Genomic DNA, 18,187 nt, shown 5'->3' with positions numbered 1-18,187 from the left:
ATTCCTGGAGGTTTCGTCACATGACATAGTCTTGAATTAAAGATTCATCTTTAATTCCCAGAGACAGACCCTAGGACAATCCTAGAGGGTGGGATATCCTATGATTCTTGTGTGCACCTTTTGACAGTCCCAACCCCACAGATCGGCCTCGCCACCACAACATGGAAGCAGCCCCCAAGCTGGGCTGAGCGCGAGCAGCAATGCCAGATGCTGAGAATGAGCACTGGTGGGGGTGCTCCAAAGCCCTGCCTGTCAGACAAAGGGGTGATCAGTGGGAGACAGGAATGTCTGGCGCTGCTTGCCCATGCATGACCCATAGGCAGCCTGGCCTGGAACAATCCTCCCCCTGCCCTGCTAAGGCATCAAAACCAGCACCCTGCCAGCTTCTCTCTCTCTCTCTCTCTCCCCCCCAACCCAGAGAGCAGGGCATGCTGGGAGTTGTAGTCCAGCACAATGAGCAACCCCATGCATCCGATGAAGTGAGCTGTAGCTCACGAAAGCTTATGCTCTAATAAATTTGTTAGTCTCTAAGGTGCCACAAGTACTCCTTTTCTTTTTGCGAATACAGACTAACACGGCTGCTACTCTGAAACCTGTCCCCATGCGCTTGGAAACCAGTTCCAAAAGAAACCCACGAGATGGGCTCATAAAAACCGCATGCGATTTTTTCCTAATAAACGCTGGGTTCTTTGCCTTTAGGGTTATAAGTGGGTCACCTCTTAAGCTATTCTCTGCAGACCTGAGGGCTAGACATTTTTTTCTTTTTAAAAGAAAGCGGATTCTCTCATGATTGCAGCAGCTGGGGGTTAAAGGACAATGCTAAATCTGGCAAGACTCGTAACAAAGTCACAGGAGTTGGTAACAATGAAAAGGCAGAGAATGTCTAGGGTTTGTTAGTGGGGGAGTTTTTTGGTGTAAATTTTCAGCAGAAAATGTTGACTTTCTGTTAAATAACTACAACCAACAAGTTCATGCCCACTCAAAACTGCCCTTTTTTCTTTTTTTGGGGGGGGGGGGGAGGAAACCTGCTGAAAACTGATTCTTTTAAACCAAAAACTGATTTTTTCCCCGCTTCCAATTTTCAGTTTCCAGCAAAAAGCAAATTTTTCCAGGAGAGGAGCCACTGGCCAGGGATATATTCGTAGAGTTGTCAAACTAATTTTTTCATTCCCTCTCTCCCCCCATCCAATTGCAAGGGAAAAGTCCCAGTGAGTCCCAGCATGGCCTGCAGAGGACAGGGGCCTGGCATGTAATCTAGGACGCCCCTTCCCTCAGAACCAGAGGGAGAAGTAACCGTTCCAGGGGACCTCATGGAAGGACCTGGAACTGAACAGGGCATGAGGGCCTCCACCTGGGAAAAGCTGCCTCTGGGTATCAGCTGGCCCCTGCAGGAGCCTACACTGCAACGAAACCCCCGTGGCTGGCCCGTGCCAGCTGATTCAGGCTCGGGCTGTGGGGCTACAAAACTGCAGCTTAGACATTTGGGCTCAGGCTGGAGCCGGGGGTCTGGGACCGTCCCCCTCCAACCTGAGCCCTAATATCTACCCTGCAATTTCATCGTCCCGCAGCCCGAGGGTTTTGTGGCAGTGTAGAGCTGGAGATTTCATTCTCCCAGCCGTCAGTACCTCCCTTCCCAGTGCCACCCCTTGCAGGCCCAGGACTGGGGACTGCGGTACTCCCAACTCGACCGGGCTTCCACTCCTGCCTCTGACGGGGGCAGGGAAATCACAGTCTTCCCACCCAGCTCTATCTGCCCCTTTGCCGCTGCTGGGAGAGAAAAAAATGCCTTTTTTTCTAACAGAGAAGATGGTTTGCTTACATCAAAGGCATGGGCAGTGGGTGAACCCCCACTTCGGGGAGGCTAGCCTGCTGGCCCCGCCCCTTCTGCCCCAGAGCCCCCCATGCTGCTGGCAGGGTTCAAAACTTCCTCTCAAGTGGAGGATTAAAGTCAATTTCTTTAGGCTTCCTCCCCAAATCACACTGGGGCGAGTGTCTCTTGGGGTGCTTTCAGTCTGTTGCCTTTGGACAATGCTTCACTGATCCACATGGCCGTCATCCATAATCTGGCTTCCTCTGGGATGAGATGGGGAGCTGCGGTGCTGACATGGCATGGAAACTGGCACTTTGGGAAATGAAAATGGAACCCCCTGGGCACTGGCAATCAGTGGCACTGGAACATTTTTAATTGTGGGAGTTCTGAAAGCCAGCCCCCTTATCCCTATCCATCCCTCCCCCCTCAGAGCTGAGGCCAGGATCAAAGTCTTGGGCGCAGGGTGGTAGCCAGGACCCCAGGTGCAGGGTGGCAGCTGGGACCCAGGGCACAGGGCTGGCAGCTGGGAGCCCGAGGGTGCTGCAGCACCCCCCACACCCTTATTTCCTGCGCCTATGCTGGCAATGGGTTGCACATCTGGGGCTGATGCTGGAGGTGACTTTTGTCTCTCTGAGATGTGAGCAAGACTGAATGAGCTTTCCAGGCCAAGTATAGATGCGGGATCCTTTCCTCCAGCAGTGAGATGGGTTAAAATCCTGCTTCAGCCTGATGCCACTTTAGCTGGGAGTTTGCACATTTACATAGATACATTAGTGCAGACACCCTCAACATAGTTAGGTCAGTGGTCCCCAAACTTTTTCTCGGCTTGACCCCATTTCCTGCAGCTCCAGACAGCACAGAGGATGTTCCACACAGCGTGACCTCGCATGCGGTGTGGAGGATGCTGTTTTGCCATGACCCACCGTTTGGGAGCTGCTGAGTTAGGACCTTAGACTGCGGAGACCCTCTCGCATCTATCCCACCGTGAATGGAGAATCACTGGCCTGGCAGCAGCACTGCTGAGAAGGATCTGGAAGATGTGGTGGATCACAACCTCGACATGAGTCAGCAATGCGGTGCTGTTGCCAACTCTCATGATTTTGTCATGATTCTCATGATAATAATTGTTTTTCTTAAAGCCCCAGCTCCTGGAGTCAAGTGGATATGTGCTGATTTCAGCCTTCATTTTTAAAGAAAAATGAAGTTTTTAGCCTTTGTGGATGTGGGGAAAGCTTTAAAATGAGACCCCCGTGCATCCAAAAGGCTCAAAAAGCAGAAGGCAAATAAAAAGAACACCACGTCTATTATTTTTACATAATCTCATTCTTTTAAAGCCAATCACATGATTTTTGGGGAGCCTGACTCATGATTTTTGAACCTTTGAGGTTGGCAATACCACAAAAGCAAATGCAGTTTTGAGTTGAGTTAACAGAGGCATAGCATGCAAGTCATGGGAGGTGATAGTACCCCTCTACTTGGCGCTGGGTAGGCCTCAGCTGGAGGACTGTGTCCAATTTTGGTCACCAGTGTACAGAAAGGATGTAGCGAAACAGGGAAGGATCCAGAGGCAAGCGACAAAGACGATCAAAGGGATGGAATGCCAGCCATAGGAGCAAAGAAACTGGGTATGTTTAACTTGGAATAGAAGTGATTGAGGGGGGAGAGAACTGTCTTCAAATACTTGAAAGGCTGACACAAAAAAGATGGAGAAAAGTGGTCTCTTTTGCCACAGAGGGCAGGACAAGAGGCAATGGGCTTTAACTACAGCCTACCAGATTGAGATTAAATCTCAGGAAAAACTTCCAAATTGCAAGAGCAGTAAAACAATGGAACAGGTGGCCTAGGGAGATCCTGGAAGCTCCTTCACTGGAGGTTTTCCAAAGGAGGCTGGAGCCATCTGTCTTGGATGGTTTAGACCTAACAAATCCTGCCTTTTGGCAGGGGGTTAGACTAGGTGACCCGTGCAGTCACTTCTCACACCATGATCCTATGAATCTAAGATGGGGACATTTCCACCCCTAAGCATACTGTGTTCATAACTTCCCACTGAGTTCTGGAGATCTTGGCTGTCCCTGCTCAAAAGTCCCACAACCCCAGCACGTTTACAGGGCATGGGCATTTTTTTAATAAAAAGCCGTTTTCTCCCCTGACAAAATAGTGTCTCCTCTTTATGTCTACTCCTCCCCATGGAGTCCTCCTGTGAAAGGTGCTTGTTGAAAAGACAAGCCAGGCCCAGCCCTGGCATTGTGCAAACACTGGGATGGGGGTGGGCAGTGTGCAAACTTGTGTATCCCAGGCTGTGCAGGAGCAGAACTGATCTTGGTGTGATATCTTATTTCTGATGGGCATGCCTCAGCAGAGACCTTCCCCCGTCCCTCAGTGACCCCTCTTTTATAGAGCTGAAGCTGCTCTCTTGCTCGAATTTCTGCCATGCCCAAAGATGGATCACCCAGGGGGCCTCGTGTCCCTCTCTCCCTAGCACTCACAAGATGGCGCCATGTTCCCAAAGTACGACACAGCCTTCAGCTCTGGTTTTAGTGTAAACGGGGAATTGGACGGCAGCTTTCCTGAACCCCATGTTCAATGGGGTGCCTGAATCCCAGGGACTTCAACCCAGGCAGCGCCTGGATTACTAGCCTCTGCCAGGAACGGTTTTCCATGTACCCACCTCGCTTCATGCCAGCTGGGCTCACGCACATCAGGGCCAGGACAGAATCCTTCCAGCCAGCTGGGTGTTTCCTGGCCAGCTCCAGCGCGAATGCGCCCATCGCTTGCTGGATGAACTGAACTCTCATTACCAGACTGCTGAATTGGGGGAGATGGCTCTACTTGGGGGTTTCTTCCCCACCTCTCCGTGGGCATGGGATGCACAGCTCTCTCCATGGAGTTTGACTTGCCCCAAATGGGCCGTGCTTCATGGGAGCTGCGCGTTGTGCTCCCAACGGAGCCTCCTCTATCTGTATCTTTGGGATGAGGTGTCCACCCCGCAGAAGGCCGAGCAGGTTAAGTTAGGTCAGTTAACCCTGTAGGCTGCACCAGGGGGAGAGCCAGGGCTCCGTAAAGCCTAATGGAAGATGACAATAGCTAATGAGTTATGCGGGGTGGCCTTTTACTCCAGGTCTGAGGGTTATCCGGATCCCGGTCAGGGATTCACGGTCGGCAGGATCCTGGAGGGTCAGACCCAAGCTCCTGGGACAGGAAGCCAGTGACTTTGTAGATCCAAAGGCAATTAGCCAAGGTTCTTCCTCAGATCTGCCATTTGTCAGGGTGAAGCTGTTCTCTTCAAGGCAGCCTTTCTCTTGGCTTTCTTCTGGGTCAGTGAGCAGTGCCTTTAGCCCAGGGGGCTCTTTGGGGCAGGCACTGGAACTACATGACATGCTCCGCTCTGGTGAAATGGACCCATGTCCTGAACGGGCACCACAGGTACATGAGGGTCCCCTATTCCTGCTCAGGGACCGTTCCTTCCTAACCAAATTCCAGTTTCTGGCAGTGCTTAGGAAGGGGCTGTCACTCAGGCTAGCCACAAGGAGAACATGGCTCCCGCTTAGGGCCACCCAGCTGGTCTGGGGAAATCAGAAGTCCAGGCGACAGGACGCAGGTGATCCAGGGCTTATAAGTGGTACGTGGAGCCACCTGAAGGAAGATGTCGCAGGTGGTAGGCTGTAAGCACTGCATGTTTTAAACATGACACCTATCTCCACGTCTATACGGAATGTATTAGAGCGTGCCCATGGCTGGGGATGTGGATTTGCAGGCTCAGCATTGTGCTTTGGGCTTGCAAGACAGCATCTACTTCAGTCAGGGACTTGGAGCTGGGCTCGGGGCGGGATGTGATTTTGCTTTGGCACAGCAGACGGGGTGGGCGCTGGGGGCAGCTCATGCTCTGCTTTTGCCAAGGCTGGCACCCGAGAGCGCACACCAGGCATGGTTGTTATCCACCTAGCAGGGGAAAGACCTAGGGATGTGCTCCGGGCTCGAGCTAATTTGGAAGGCTGAACTTTATCAAGAGGACGGAATGCAGCTCTCTGATCTAGGTGCCGCTTTGGTCCTGAAGGGTCTCTGTAGGGGGCTGGCTGAACTTCTCCATAGCCCATGCAAGGTGGGTTGGAGGCAGCTGGGCTGATGTTGACCCATCCTTGTGGCAGATGCCTAGAGCAGGATCTCACTGATTTAGGCTCCAGACCCAAAAAAGGTAACATAGCGGGCTTCCCTTTAAGAAATGGGGCAGCATGTCTAACCCCGATGGAGGCAAATGGGGCAGGACACTGTCCCCAAGATAGAGCCCTGCATGGATACAAAATTTATACTGTGTGCAAGTGCCTTGCACGCTCCCAGATGGGAGATGCAGAGTGCTTCATGGAAGGGACTCCTGTCTGGGAGCATGTGAGCCCCTTGCACATGGTAGTGCAACCATGGACAGCTGCTGGTGAGCCTGGGGCCCACCTCAGTGGGCGGGGCTGGGGGTGGTACAGCCACGCTGGAGGAGCTGCCTGCTTTCTCAGCTGCAGCTCCGGGCAGAGCCCTGCGGCAAAATGGGCATCTGCTTTCTATCTGCAGATATCTGCATCTATGGATATCAGTTTTGTATCCATTTAGGGCTCTATTCAGGGGGACTGCTCTGCCAACACATCTGATAGCAGCGCTGGCTGGGGGTTGAAGCCCACTCTCACCTCAACCCGCAAAAGACAGGTAGGTGGGCAGAGGCGCCCGGAGAACCTCCCAATGTGATGTTTGGCTCCCCCCTGCCATGGGAGCCCCCCAAGAACAAAGGATCCAGGGTGTGTGAGTGACTGCATTGGGCTGTGTCGTTGTTCTCGATGGGACCCTGGGATGTCCTTTGAGTAATAAAATCACAGCCTGGTTAAAACCCATCCCACGGGTCCTTGCCTTCTTCCATGCAGTGAGCACACCCGGTGGCTGAGTTGGGGCAGAGAGCTGCCAGCAACAGAGAAGTCCTGGGTCAAGAGGAGAGCTGCAGAAAACAGGGTCACTCGAGGGCTAGTGGCCTGTAGCAGCAGGATCTGTAGAGAACAGAAGACTCCAAGTTGGGGGAAGAGAGGGTTGATGCACTGATTTTGTGCCAGATGGAGGAAATAAAGCTGAAGCTCTGAGAAAAAGGGTACGACTCAGCCTCAAGATGAGGTACTTGTGGCACCTTAGAGACTAACAAATTTATTTGAGCATAAGCTTTCGTTAGCTACAGCTCACTTCATCGGATGCATTTGGTGAAGTGAGCTGTAGCTCACGAAAGCTTATGCTCAAATAAATTTGTTAGTCTCTAAGGTGCCACAAGTACTCCTTTTCTTTTTGTGAATACAGACTAACATGGCTGCTACTATGAAACCTGTCAAGATGAGGTGTCATACTTGCCTGGGCTGGGGGGACAGGCCACTCAGTGAGGTGGGTAACAGGCTCAATTCCTGCCACTGGCCAAGAGGCTGCCTTTCCCCGTGCCTCAGTTTCCCCATCTGACCCCCGCTTTGGAAAATGCTTTGGGATCTACCAAGGAAAAGTTCTACCTGTTGTTATTAAATAGAGGGAAGATGACTGATTCCAGTTACTCAAGGACTCAGTCAAAACAACGCCTCGCATTTGTATGGAGGCAGGTTGCCTTGCAAACTGGTACGGCACAACAAGGGCTGGGCTGTGGTTTCAATTTGGGGTTGCTGGATCAAGGGGTTCTCACTATATAGCCTGCTGTGTTATGAGCAATCCCGAAAATCCAGGGGCCTAGTGGGATTCTCTTGAATGTTGGCATACCACAAGAGGAGCCAGGGGAGACTTCTTGGGGCCACCGTGAAGTTAGTTGGTCAAGGGCTCCTCAGAACCCGCTACGGAGCTGATTTTAATTTTTAAATTGCTCTAAACCCCAGGGTCTCAGGGAGACTGTCATGAAATCTAGTGGGCTGCCCGAGGTGTGGGGTAGAGACTAGGGGAGGAGAGCACTCACAGAGAGGAATGGAGCAGTTCATACACCTCTTAGCTCCTGTGTCAGGCTGTATATGGGGTGTTCTCATTCACCTGAGAACATCACATTGAACTGAATGGGCCACTTCACACCTCTGCCTTCCTCCTATGAAGCAGAGCCCCTTCCCCCTATGCTAACTCCGCCTTCCAGATGTGCTGCTCACAGCCCTTTGGTTATCACCTCTATTCTAGAAATGTTGCCTCCTGGATAGAAGATCAGCCTAACCTGGGGCAGGAGGAGCAAAGAGGAGGGCACAGATGATAGCTTAGTGGTGCTGAACCCTCCTTGCGCCTCCCCCCACTGCCAACTGCTTCCTCCAAAAACAATGGAAATTCACTGCCCCAAAACTTTGTTATTGCAGTTAAGTGCTAACAGCAGGGCCCCCGTGTCCTTCCAGAATAGCGAGTGCACCTCGATTCCTGGGCTTAATATAGGGGTATCTGCGGTCAAGTTTAATAGCCTGTGAGGTACATGATCATATAGTCCCTTCTGGCCTTAAACTCTATGACCCAGATCCTCAGAGGCTGAAATCAATGGAAATTAGCAGCCTAAATACCTGTCGAGGATCTGGGCCTGTAAAACCACACAGTCCAGGACAGGCAGAGCTATGGTAAAATGCACTGAAGGCTAGGAAATGCACAGCTAAGACGTCTGCCGGCCCTGCCCCATAGCCTGAACTCTGCCTTCTTTGAATGGTATCCCAGCCTGCCCCCAACAGACATCACAGCCCTCGACCCTTTCAGGTGACATGGGAAGCTAAGGGGGAGACAGAGCACATGGGATGTGACACTGGGTGGTCCCAAGAGTCCTTTCCAACCTCAATAACTGATCACTCCCACTCCACACCCTGCTTTATCAGACGTTATATTTACAGTCTGTAGCCAGCTTCCCAGCCCAACTGGCGACTGGGGAAGGCTGCAGCAGGCCCTGCCTGCAGCTGCTCTCCTTCTGACTCCCTACTCTTCCCCCGCCCCCCAGCACTTCCTTCCTGTTTGCTTACACAATCCTAGTGGCTTGGGATAACCCCTCACTCACTGTATCTCTCCTCCATTAACTGGCCTCCTCTGCCAATTGTCTGACCAATGCAGTCCCAGTGAATCGGTACTGGTGGAGAGGGTGCTGAGTTAGCCCAACAGGAGACAATGTCAGACCATGTCATTACTAAAATACAGTGACTTCTAGAATTGGCTTAGGGAACCCCAGCTGGCTATGCCTGGCCTACACTTGACCCACTTCACCATCCAGTTGACCGATGTTCCCACTCTTACCCTAAAGCTTCCCAGTAGTGCACCCTGGTGTGCTGGCACGGTTGCAGATCCCTGGAGCAAGAATAGAGCGCTGACTAGAGAAATGTTGCCTAGCGAATAGAGGACCAGACTCAGGAGGCTGGAGTTCTCATCCTGGATCTGCTGCTGTGTGACCTTGGGCGAGTCCGATCCCATCTGCCTGCCTCAGTTTCTCCAGCTATGCAATGGCGATCATGAGACTGAACTGCCTTGTGAAGTGCTTTGAGATCTACCGATGATGAGAGCTAGGAGTTATTATTTGCAGTGTGTTGCTGTAGCCGTGTCAGTCCCAGGGTATGAGAGAGACATGGCAGGTGAGGTAATATAATTTTACTGGACCAACTTCTGTGGATGAGAGAGACAAGCTTTCAAGCTTACACAGAACTTGTCTTCAAGGCCAGGAAAGGTTCTCAGAGTGTCAGCTTGTCTCCTTCACCCACAGAAGATGGTCCAACAAAAAGGATTATTGCATTCAGTTTAAATTCATCCACAGGTATACCAAAAAACACTTTCCCATGTAGAGCAGGCCTGAATGGGAGCTGAGCCATTTGGAAAATGAGACCCATGGAGCCTGGCTTTCAAGTGCTCAGTACCCTTGAGGCTGGATGCTCCATGAAGTCAACTAGGCATTTTGCTGATGCTAGCGATTTTTACATGGGAGATGCTCAGATGTTACAGTGATGAGTGGCAGGAGATAATGCTAAGGTAGGGAGGTAAACAAATATGTGTGGGGATGGGGGGATGAATGGAGGGGTGTATGAGCAGAGGGATGTCTGAATGGATGTCTGGTGGATAGATATGTGTGGGAGTGGATGGCAGGTAGGTAGATATGCGTGGGGATTTAGGGGGTGGAGATGAGAGAGTAGATGAAGCAGGGTGAGGATGGAGGGAGGGAGGGGGTGGGGATAGAGGGTGAGCAGAGGAGGGGATGGGAATTGGGGGATGGCTGGACAGGGTGGGGGTGGATAGGGAAGGGGGTGGACAGAGACTCCGAGATGGATGGTCTGGATTGCTCTGCACTCAGCATTCTGGGCCACTGTGCAAATTCGGCCCCTCAGCGGACGCTGAGTCCTTTGGAACATTCCAGCCGGGCTGTTGGGGGCTGCAGCACGAACATAAAAATGGCCACACTAGGTCAGACCAATGGTCCGTCTAGCTCAGTATCCTGTTTTCCGACAGTGGCCCGTGCCAGGTGCTTCAGAGGAAATGAACAGAACAGGGCAATTATCCAGTGATCCATCCCCTGTTGTCCAGTCCTGGCTTCTGGCCATCAGACCTTTAGGGACACCCAGAGCATGGGGTTGTATCCTGTCCATCTTGGCTAATAGCTATTGATGGACCTATCCTCCATGAACCAATCTAATTCTTTTGTGAACCCCGTTATAGTTTTGGCATTCAAAACATCCCCTGGCAATGAGTTCCACAGGTTGACTGTGCATTATGTGAAGAAGTATTTCCTTTTGTTTGTTTTAAACCTGCTGCCTATTAATTTCTTTGGGTGATCCCTGGTTCTTGTGTTATGTGAAGGAGTAAATAACACTTCCTTATTCACTTTCTCCACACCAGTCATGATTTTATAGACCTCCATCATACACCCCCTTATTCATCTCTTTTCCAAGCTGAAAAGTCCCAGTCTTATTAATCTCTCCATACCCCTAATCATTTTTGCTGCCCTTCTCTGTACCTTTTCCAATTCTAATATATCTTTTTTGAGATGGGGCAACCACATCAGTATTCACGATGTGAGCACACCATGGATTTATATAGTGGCATTATGATATTTTGTGAGCTTTTTTGACTGTTACTGCAGATTGAGTGGATGTTTTCAGAGAACTATCCACAATGACTCCAAGATCTCCTTCTTGTGTGGTAACAGCTAATTTAGACCCCATCATTTTGTATGTATAGTTGGGATTATGTTTTCCAATGTGCATTGCTTTCCATTTATCAACATTGAATTTCATCAGCCATTTTGTTGCTCAGCCACCCAGTTTTGTGAGATCCCTTTGTAACTCTTTGCAGTCTGCTTTGGACTTAATTGTCTTGACACTAATTTTGTATCATCTGGAAACTTTGCCACCTCACTATTTACCCCTTTTCCCAGACCATGGATGAATATGTTGAACAGCACTGGTCCCCCCAGTACAGATCCCTGGGGCACTCCGCTATTTACCTCTCTCCCCTGTGAAAAATGAACATTTATTCTTACCCATTGCTTCCTGTCTTTTAACCAGTTTCTGATCCATGAGGGGACCTTCCCTCTTATCTCTGACTGTTTATAATGGCAAACAATACTTCTGATTGCTCTCCTCCCTTCCTCAGAGGAGAGTTTACACAGGCTAGGGAGAGAGGCGGATAGGGAGGGGTGCAGGAGCAGAGGGACGCCAGGCCAGGGACCCTGGGGCCATGGCACAGTGGAGAGGGAAGGGGGGTTGGGGTGAAGAGAGAGATGAGTGCCTTTGTCTTGCTCCACTTAACTGCTTTAGCATCCAAATGGGCTGTGCCCTTAGCATTTCTCTCAGCTGGATGGGCCCCATTGTTCCCTACAGGTCTGGGATGATCCAACCCCACCCCAGAAGTCAATGGGAATCTGGGAATCAATGGGGAAACTCCCATTGACTTTAACGAGCTTCGGATGCACTGCACCTTGAGTTGGAAGCCAGGGGAGTCTGGGCCCCAGGGCCTGCGGCTTTCACATACAACAGGAATCACATGCTTCATAGCTCGTGCAGGCCGAGCTCCTTGAAGCCCCAGCGGCTTCTTGCATCCCTCCATCCTCCCCCCCACCCCACCCCCAGCTCCCTGGATTTCAGGGACCCTCTGCATCCCACCTACTCCTTGCCAGTAGCCCTGTGTGCCCCCCATTCCCACCTTTCCCTCACCACCCCTGGGCTCTACGTACCGTCTCATTCTCCCCATACCAGGGTCCCCCATTCTCCCCCAATGGCAGGGGCTGTGTGTGCCCCCTAATCTCCCATACCAGCATCCCACATTGTCCCCACCTACTAGGGGCTCTGTGTGTCCCCCATTTCCCTTATCTGCAGCAGTCTCTCCCATTCTCCTCCCATGGCAGGGGTTGTGTTTGCCCCCTTATTCCCCTCTTCTCCCATACCAGCGTCCCCCCCGTTCTCCCCACCCTCCAATGGCTATGTATGCCCCCCATTTCCCTTGTCTCCCCTACCAGGGTCGCCCATTCTTCCCCCATGGCAGTAGCTGTGTGTGCCTCTCATTCCCCCATTACCAGGGTCCTCCATTTCTACCTTCCATGCCAGAACATTAAAAACAAAGCACAAGGTCCCTAATCCTGGAGAAATGTGCTAAATTTTACTACTCTGTGTATGTATGTGTATGTGAGAGAGATTAAATTAAGCATGTGCATAAGTGACCCTCACCCTGGATGTTTTTCTGAAAGCTCCAGCACCTGGAGTCCTGGGATTAGGTCAGACTCAATTTGAATTTTTTAGAAAGCAATTTTTTTACCCTTAGAGTTGCTGAGGAAGGCTTTAGAACATGACCCAAAGTGCCCACTAAGGGCTCAAACCAGGAGGCAAATAATATGAGCCCCAAGCTAATTTTTTTTTTAAATCATGAGTTTAAGTCCCGTGACTTCTTTGAGGCCTGATTCCTGATTTTTCAATGTTTGGCATTTGTGACACTATTAGTATTAGCAGGTGGGACGCCTTTCTTTGGATTTAACCATCCCCTACAGTATTAAGAGCCTGGATGCTGGCAGTATGTCTACACTGCGATAAAAAAAACCTGAGTCCAGGTCAGCTGATTCAAGCTTGCATCTGGGGCTGCAGAGCTATAAAATTGCAATGTAAATGTTCAGAGTGAAGAACCCTATCCCAGCCCAACCCCACTGTCTACAATTACACAGCAATTTTATAGCCTTGCAGGCCAAGTCAGCTGACGTGGGCCAGCTCTGTGTCTTTTATTGCCATGTAGATGTACCCTGGGAGTCAGGGAGTGAAACAGGGGTTAAACTGACTCATCTTTTTGCATTGTACAGAAATTAAAGGGCAGAAATGAGGTGTGTGTGGTGGTGGATCACCAAGATTTTAAAAAGCCCCATTAGCTTTAATAATTGCAGGGGAACCCAGGGACAGAGTTTTGTTTTGAAAAATATGATTGCTCCTAGATTTCAAGGCCAGAGGGGACCATTCTGATCATCTAGTCTGACTTCCAGTATAGCACATCAGTGGTGCCTGCATCCAGCACATGCTTTCTGGCTAAGCTAGAGCAGATCTGTTAGAAAGAGACACCTGGTCTGGGTTTAAAGACTCCAAGTGATGGAGACCCCATCTCTCAACGGATAGGGACGCTCACCCCTTTGTGAGATGTTTCTGTGGTTAATGACACTCACTGTTAAAAACCCAAGCATTATTCCTTGTCTCAGTTTATCTAGCTTTCTCTTCCAGCTGTTTGATCTTGTTAAACTTTTGTGGGCCAGACTGAAAAGCCAGAAATCTCCCAGGTAGACTGTATTGCCAACCCAAAATGTTCAAAAATCATGAGTCAGGCTCACCAAAAATCATGAGATTGGCTTTAAAATCATTAGATTATGTACAAATAATAAATATTGGTGTTCTTTTAATTTGCCTTCTGCTATTTGAGCCCTTAGGGTGCACTGGGGTCACATTTTGAAGCTTTCTCTACAACCACGAGGGCTAGATACTTCATTTTTCTTTAAGAATGAAGTCTGAAATCATCATGTCTCCACTTGACTCCAGGAGCTGGGCCTTTAAGGAAAACAATCATTATCATGAGACTCATGACAAAATCATGAGAGTTGGCAACATTGGTAAGTACTTTTAGGCCATGATCAAGTCACCCTCACCTGGTACCCTTCCCCAAAGTTAGTTAAATAGATAAAGCATCTTTAATCTCTCACAGTGAGGCAGGTTTTAAAGACCTAGAATCATTCTTGTGGCTTTTTTTAAATGATTGCCAATGGTCTGCTTCACAACTGCCCTTTCATTATTTGTAAATCAAAGTTCTGCTTTTGGGGAGAGTGTTGAATTCGAGGGGGGGGCAGACTTTGCTCTGGCTGAATCTGGAGTGAATCTGGAGTGACTCCACTAAGCTCATCAGGGCTGAATCCTGCTCTGGGTCAAACCAGAGTGAACCTGGAAGGTCTCCACTGAGCTCAGTAGGGTGGGACTCTGTGTTGGGTCAGATTGGAGTGATTCTGGAGCAACTCCACTAAGCTCAGCGGGGTGCAGCCCTGTGTTGGGTCAGTCCAGAGCGAAGGCAGAGCAATTCCAATGAGCTCGGTGGGGCTGAACCTGCTCTGGGTCAGTCCAGATGAATCTGGAGTGACTTCATTGAGCTCAGCAGATTCATTAGAATCACTCTGGAGTCACTCCGGATTGACTCATCATTTGCCTCCACCTCCCGGTGAGGGAACTGGGTTTTGCTTTCCGTTACAGACAGCGAGCAAGGGAGCCCTCAAGTTTTTTTGGGAGGGGGAGGATGCAGCCCCTCCCCCCCCCTCCAGGAGGAGAAAGGAGCAGGGCCGCGGGAATTTAGGAGAAGGTAATTGGCTTCATCTCCTGCCATTCATTGAGTCTATGCTGAGGTAATTCATGATCTGATTGGTTCTCTCTCCTGTCCGTCCCAGTATTCCTCACGCCTCCTCTCGGAACTTGGAAACCTACAGGGTCTGCCGAATGTTAATCAAGTAAGTTCCCGCCCTTGGGGGATAGCTTCGGTGGGTGATTGGCCTCCAGACCCGTCAATCACTGATGTTTCCGTTGCCATGCGGAGGGGCGGAACCTTTGTAACGGATCATTCTCAAGCGCCTTTCATACTCTACAGAGGCAGGCATGCCTCGCCGAAAGCGGATTCGCTCTCATCTCCTGTCAGTCTCTGCCTATCCTGCCGCCATCGGGCAAACGAGGGAGCGGATTGGCCTGCCTTCCTGTCATTCTCCACGCCTCCCCTTCCCGTTCCACCGGCCTCCAAGTCCCGCGATTGGCGCAATCCCCAGTCGATCGTTCTTTTCCCGCCCTACGCAGAAACATAAGGTGACATCCTCTTCCCCCCCCCCCCCCAGGCGGATGGATTGGCCGGCTGGTCTGACCCTCCCCGTCCCAGGCCCGCCCACGGTGAGTATCTGAGCGCTGATTGGCTCGGCTGCGGCAGCCGTCCTCCCCCCCCCCCCCCCCGAGAAGCGACGGCGAAGGACGCGCAGCTGGGGGGGCCTTGTCCCTCTCTAACTCTCTCTCTCTCTCTCTCTCTCGCAGCGTGCGCGCGCGCAGCTCCCCTTGTCTCTCAGGCTTTGTGCAGCGGGGCCCTGAACGCTCCATTGCCGTTAGCAGCAGCGGCGCGCGCGCGCGGCCCTCCCGGCGAACGTTCCGTCCCCAGCGGCGCGCGCGGCCCTCCCGGGGAACGTTACACCAGCGGCGCGCGGGCCCCGCGTGCAGCTGGAGCCGGGAGAAGCGAGGAGCGGGAAGGGGGGAGCGGCCGCCATGTCGGGCTCGGCGGCCTCGGCCGAGGCGGGCGGCCCCGGCGGGGAGAAGCGGCCCGAGGCGCTGGAGCTGCTGGAGAAGTGCGGCGTGTGCCGCGAGCGGCTGCGGGCCGAGCGGGAGCCCCGCCTGCTGCCCTGCCTCCACTCCGTCTGCCGGGAGTGCCTGCGGGCCGAGCCGGCCGCCGCCGCCGACGGGGAGGCCGCCAACAACAAAGAGGGACAAGGTAAGCGAGGCGGGCGGGGGTGTGCGTGGGATGCCTTGGGCCCTGGGGGAAGGGGTGCCGGGCCGGCGGGACCGGGTATTCGGGGGGCTGTGCAATGGGGCGGAGAGGAGGACGTGCCAGGCTCAGGCAGGAGGGGCGCTGGGCCCACGGGTGTAAGCGGAGTGGGGAGCAAAACCAGTTCTGTACACGAGGTGGACAGGCTGGATGTGCCGTGGGGAGGGAGGGGGCTGTGCAGTGGGGGCAAGGCCTAGGCGGTGTGGAGCCAGTGTGGGAGGCCAGGCTGGGGGGGATGGTGTGAGGCCAGGAGACCTGTGTAGGAGGTGGAGGTGTGGCACTTCCCTCCAGCCTAGGGAGGCCCCTGGAGTGAGCTGGGTGGGGGAGGGGAGGCCTGCCAGAGGGGCTCTGCCTGTGGCAGCCTCACCCAGCTGCTCTTTCATTTCCCTCCCCAGGACAGCATCTTTCCTCAAACCACTGCTTGAACAGGTCCCCAGCAAGTGCCCTTATTCTCTCCCCAGCCTCACCCCCAAACTGTGCTCCCCACACTGACTACAGCGAGCCCCCTCCCGTAGTGCCTTGTAACAGTGCCCCCAGCCTGCCCTCTCAGTGCTCAGAGGAGTGCCCCCGAACCTGTTCCCTCAGTGACCCCACACTGACTCCCAGTCCCTCTCAGTGCCCTTGAACTGTGGCCCTGCCTCCCAATCACCCCCTCAGTGCCCCCAGACTGGCCCTCAGCTCCACCGCCCTTTTGCTTCTCGACCTCCCTAGCTCTGTTCCCCCTACGCCCCACTTGTGTCCGTTATCCCAGTGCTTACAGGATTCAGACTAGAGATACAGAGTGTGGGGCAAGGATGTGGGGGGATGGCCAGTGGCTGGGCCCTGGCATTTGGGCACAGGGGCCCTGATAAGTGCTGGGTGAAAAAAGTAGAGCACCAGGGGGGTTCACGTGTCTGCTTTTGGGGAGGGAGCCAGGACTTGCCCTGCCCCTTGTGCTTCCAGTAGCACACAGTGACTCAAGTAGATTTCCATGAAGGAGGGAGGAGTTTTCCAAAATGCCACAAAGATTTAGAAGCTAAAATCCCATAGGTTTTCAGGCCTAGTCTACACTGGGAAGGGTTGGCTGGTATAGCTATACGTAGAACCTTGGTTATGAACACCTAGGGAGTGGAGATTGTTCCTAACTCTGGACAAAACAGTTATGGTTCTTTCAAAAGTTCACAACTGAACATTGACTTAATACAGCTTTGAAACTTTCCTATGCAGAAGAAAAATACTGATTTTTAACCATCTTAATTTAAATTAAACAAGCACAGAAACAGTTTCCTTACCTTGTCCAATCTTTTTTAAAACTTTCCCTTTATTTTTTTGGTAGTTTACATTTAACACTACTGTACTGCATTTGCTTTTTTTGTCTCTGCTGCCTGATTGCATACTTCCGGTTCCAAATGAGGTGTGTGGTTGACTGGTGTTTGTAACTCTGAGGTTCTATTGTACTGGCAAACCCTACTATTATAGGTGCAGTTGATACCCATTATAACTACATAACTGCACCAGGGGTTTTGCCAGTACAGAAATCATACCCCCCCAACCAACATTACTATACTGGAAAAGGTTTCTACTCTGGACCTGGCCTCAGTGGGATTGGAGATTGCACCCAAAATGTGCTAGCCGTTCTGCTGTAGATAATGGAAAGGAAAAATTCAACACCTTTTCTTTGTATCTGTTTTCCAAGGAGATTGCCTGTAAAAATGAGAAGAGGTGATTTAGGCCTGATATATGCACATGTTTTGTATCAGGGTAACTTGGGGGGTGGTTTTTCTGAAATAAATAACTGGTACGATCCCCTGGTCTGGATCCAGTTATACCAGTATAATGGTGCCTTATCCTGCCACAGTGTATTCACCTTCATGGATGGGAATAAGCTGTGCGTGTATAAAGCATCTTCACACTGGGTATAACTGCATCCACGCTATGGGGGATTGTAGTGGTATCATGTCATGGTTATAGCATCTCTGGCTCCTTTTTGGCATCTGAGTGCACCTGTTGTATTTATATGGACAGAATAAATGGACTCTGTGTTAATGGTGTTAAAATGATCATATCCCTGTCCAACAGTAAATGTGGTTTGGGTGCTTGTGTACAGAGAGACCCTGGGACTGCTTATTTCTATTGCAAACACTCCATTAAATTATTTTTAAGCAGGAGGAGGAAAAATTGCTAAAGCATTTGAAATGTAAAGTATTAAGTCTGTATTAACAAAATTCCTTGTTCCCTTAAGCTGTAGAGTTTTGATAACAAAAACCATCTTTTAGATGGTATTAAAGATGGTAACTGTCCTTGGGGGCAGTTATTTGCTAGGTTGGAGCTGTTGGTAAAGTCTGATCCTGCTTCCTTTAATACAAGATAAATGCATGGGAGAGAAAAGAAAAG

General features: G+C 51.3%; 2 protein-coding genes across 4 annotated transcripts in view; both read left to right on the top strand.

Moving 5' to 3' along the window:
• LOC119846933 overlaps positions 1–18,187 on the top strand; it is a 323,834-nt gene that overhangs the window by 232,641 nt on the left and 73,006 nt on the right. The gene's annotated exons all lie outside the window — the stretch shown is intronic.
• Positions 15,325–18,187, top strand: part of TRIM28 (tripartite motif containing 28) — a 54,693-nt gene continuing 51,830 nt past the window's right edge. For 2 of the 3 annotated variants that reach the window (XM_038381111.2, XM_043501165.1), the window contains exon 1: positions 15,368–15,760. In XM_038381111.2, coding sequence (XP_038237039.1) covers positions 15,538–15,760 — 223 coding nt within the window. In that variant the 5' untranslated portion in view covers positions 15,368–15,537. Of the gene's footprint in view, positions 15,761–18,187 lie in introns of all 3 variants that reach the window. The other variant, XM_038381112.2, reaches the window with a different exon arrangement.

The sequence above is a fragment of the Dermochelys coriacea genome, chromosome 23 (assembly GCF_009764565.3).
Source record: "Dermochelys coriacea isolate rDerCor1 chromosome 23, rDerCor1.pri.v4, whole genome shotgun sequence".
Taxonomy (NCBI): domain Eukaryota; kingdom Metazoa; phylum Chordata; order Testudines; family Dermochelyidae; genus Dermochelys; species Dermochelys coriacea.
The sequence above is the reverse complement of the archived record's forward strand: the minus strand, read 5'-3'. Positions and strand labels throughout refer to the sequence as shown.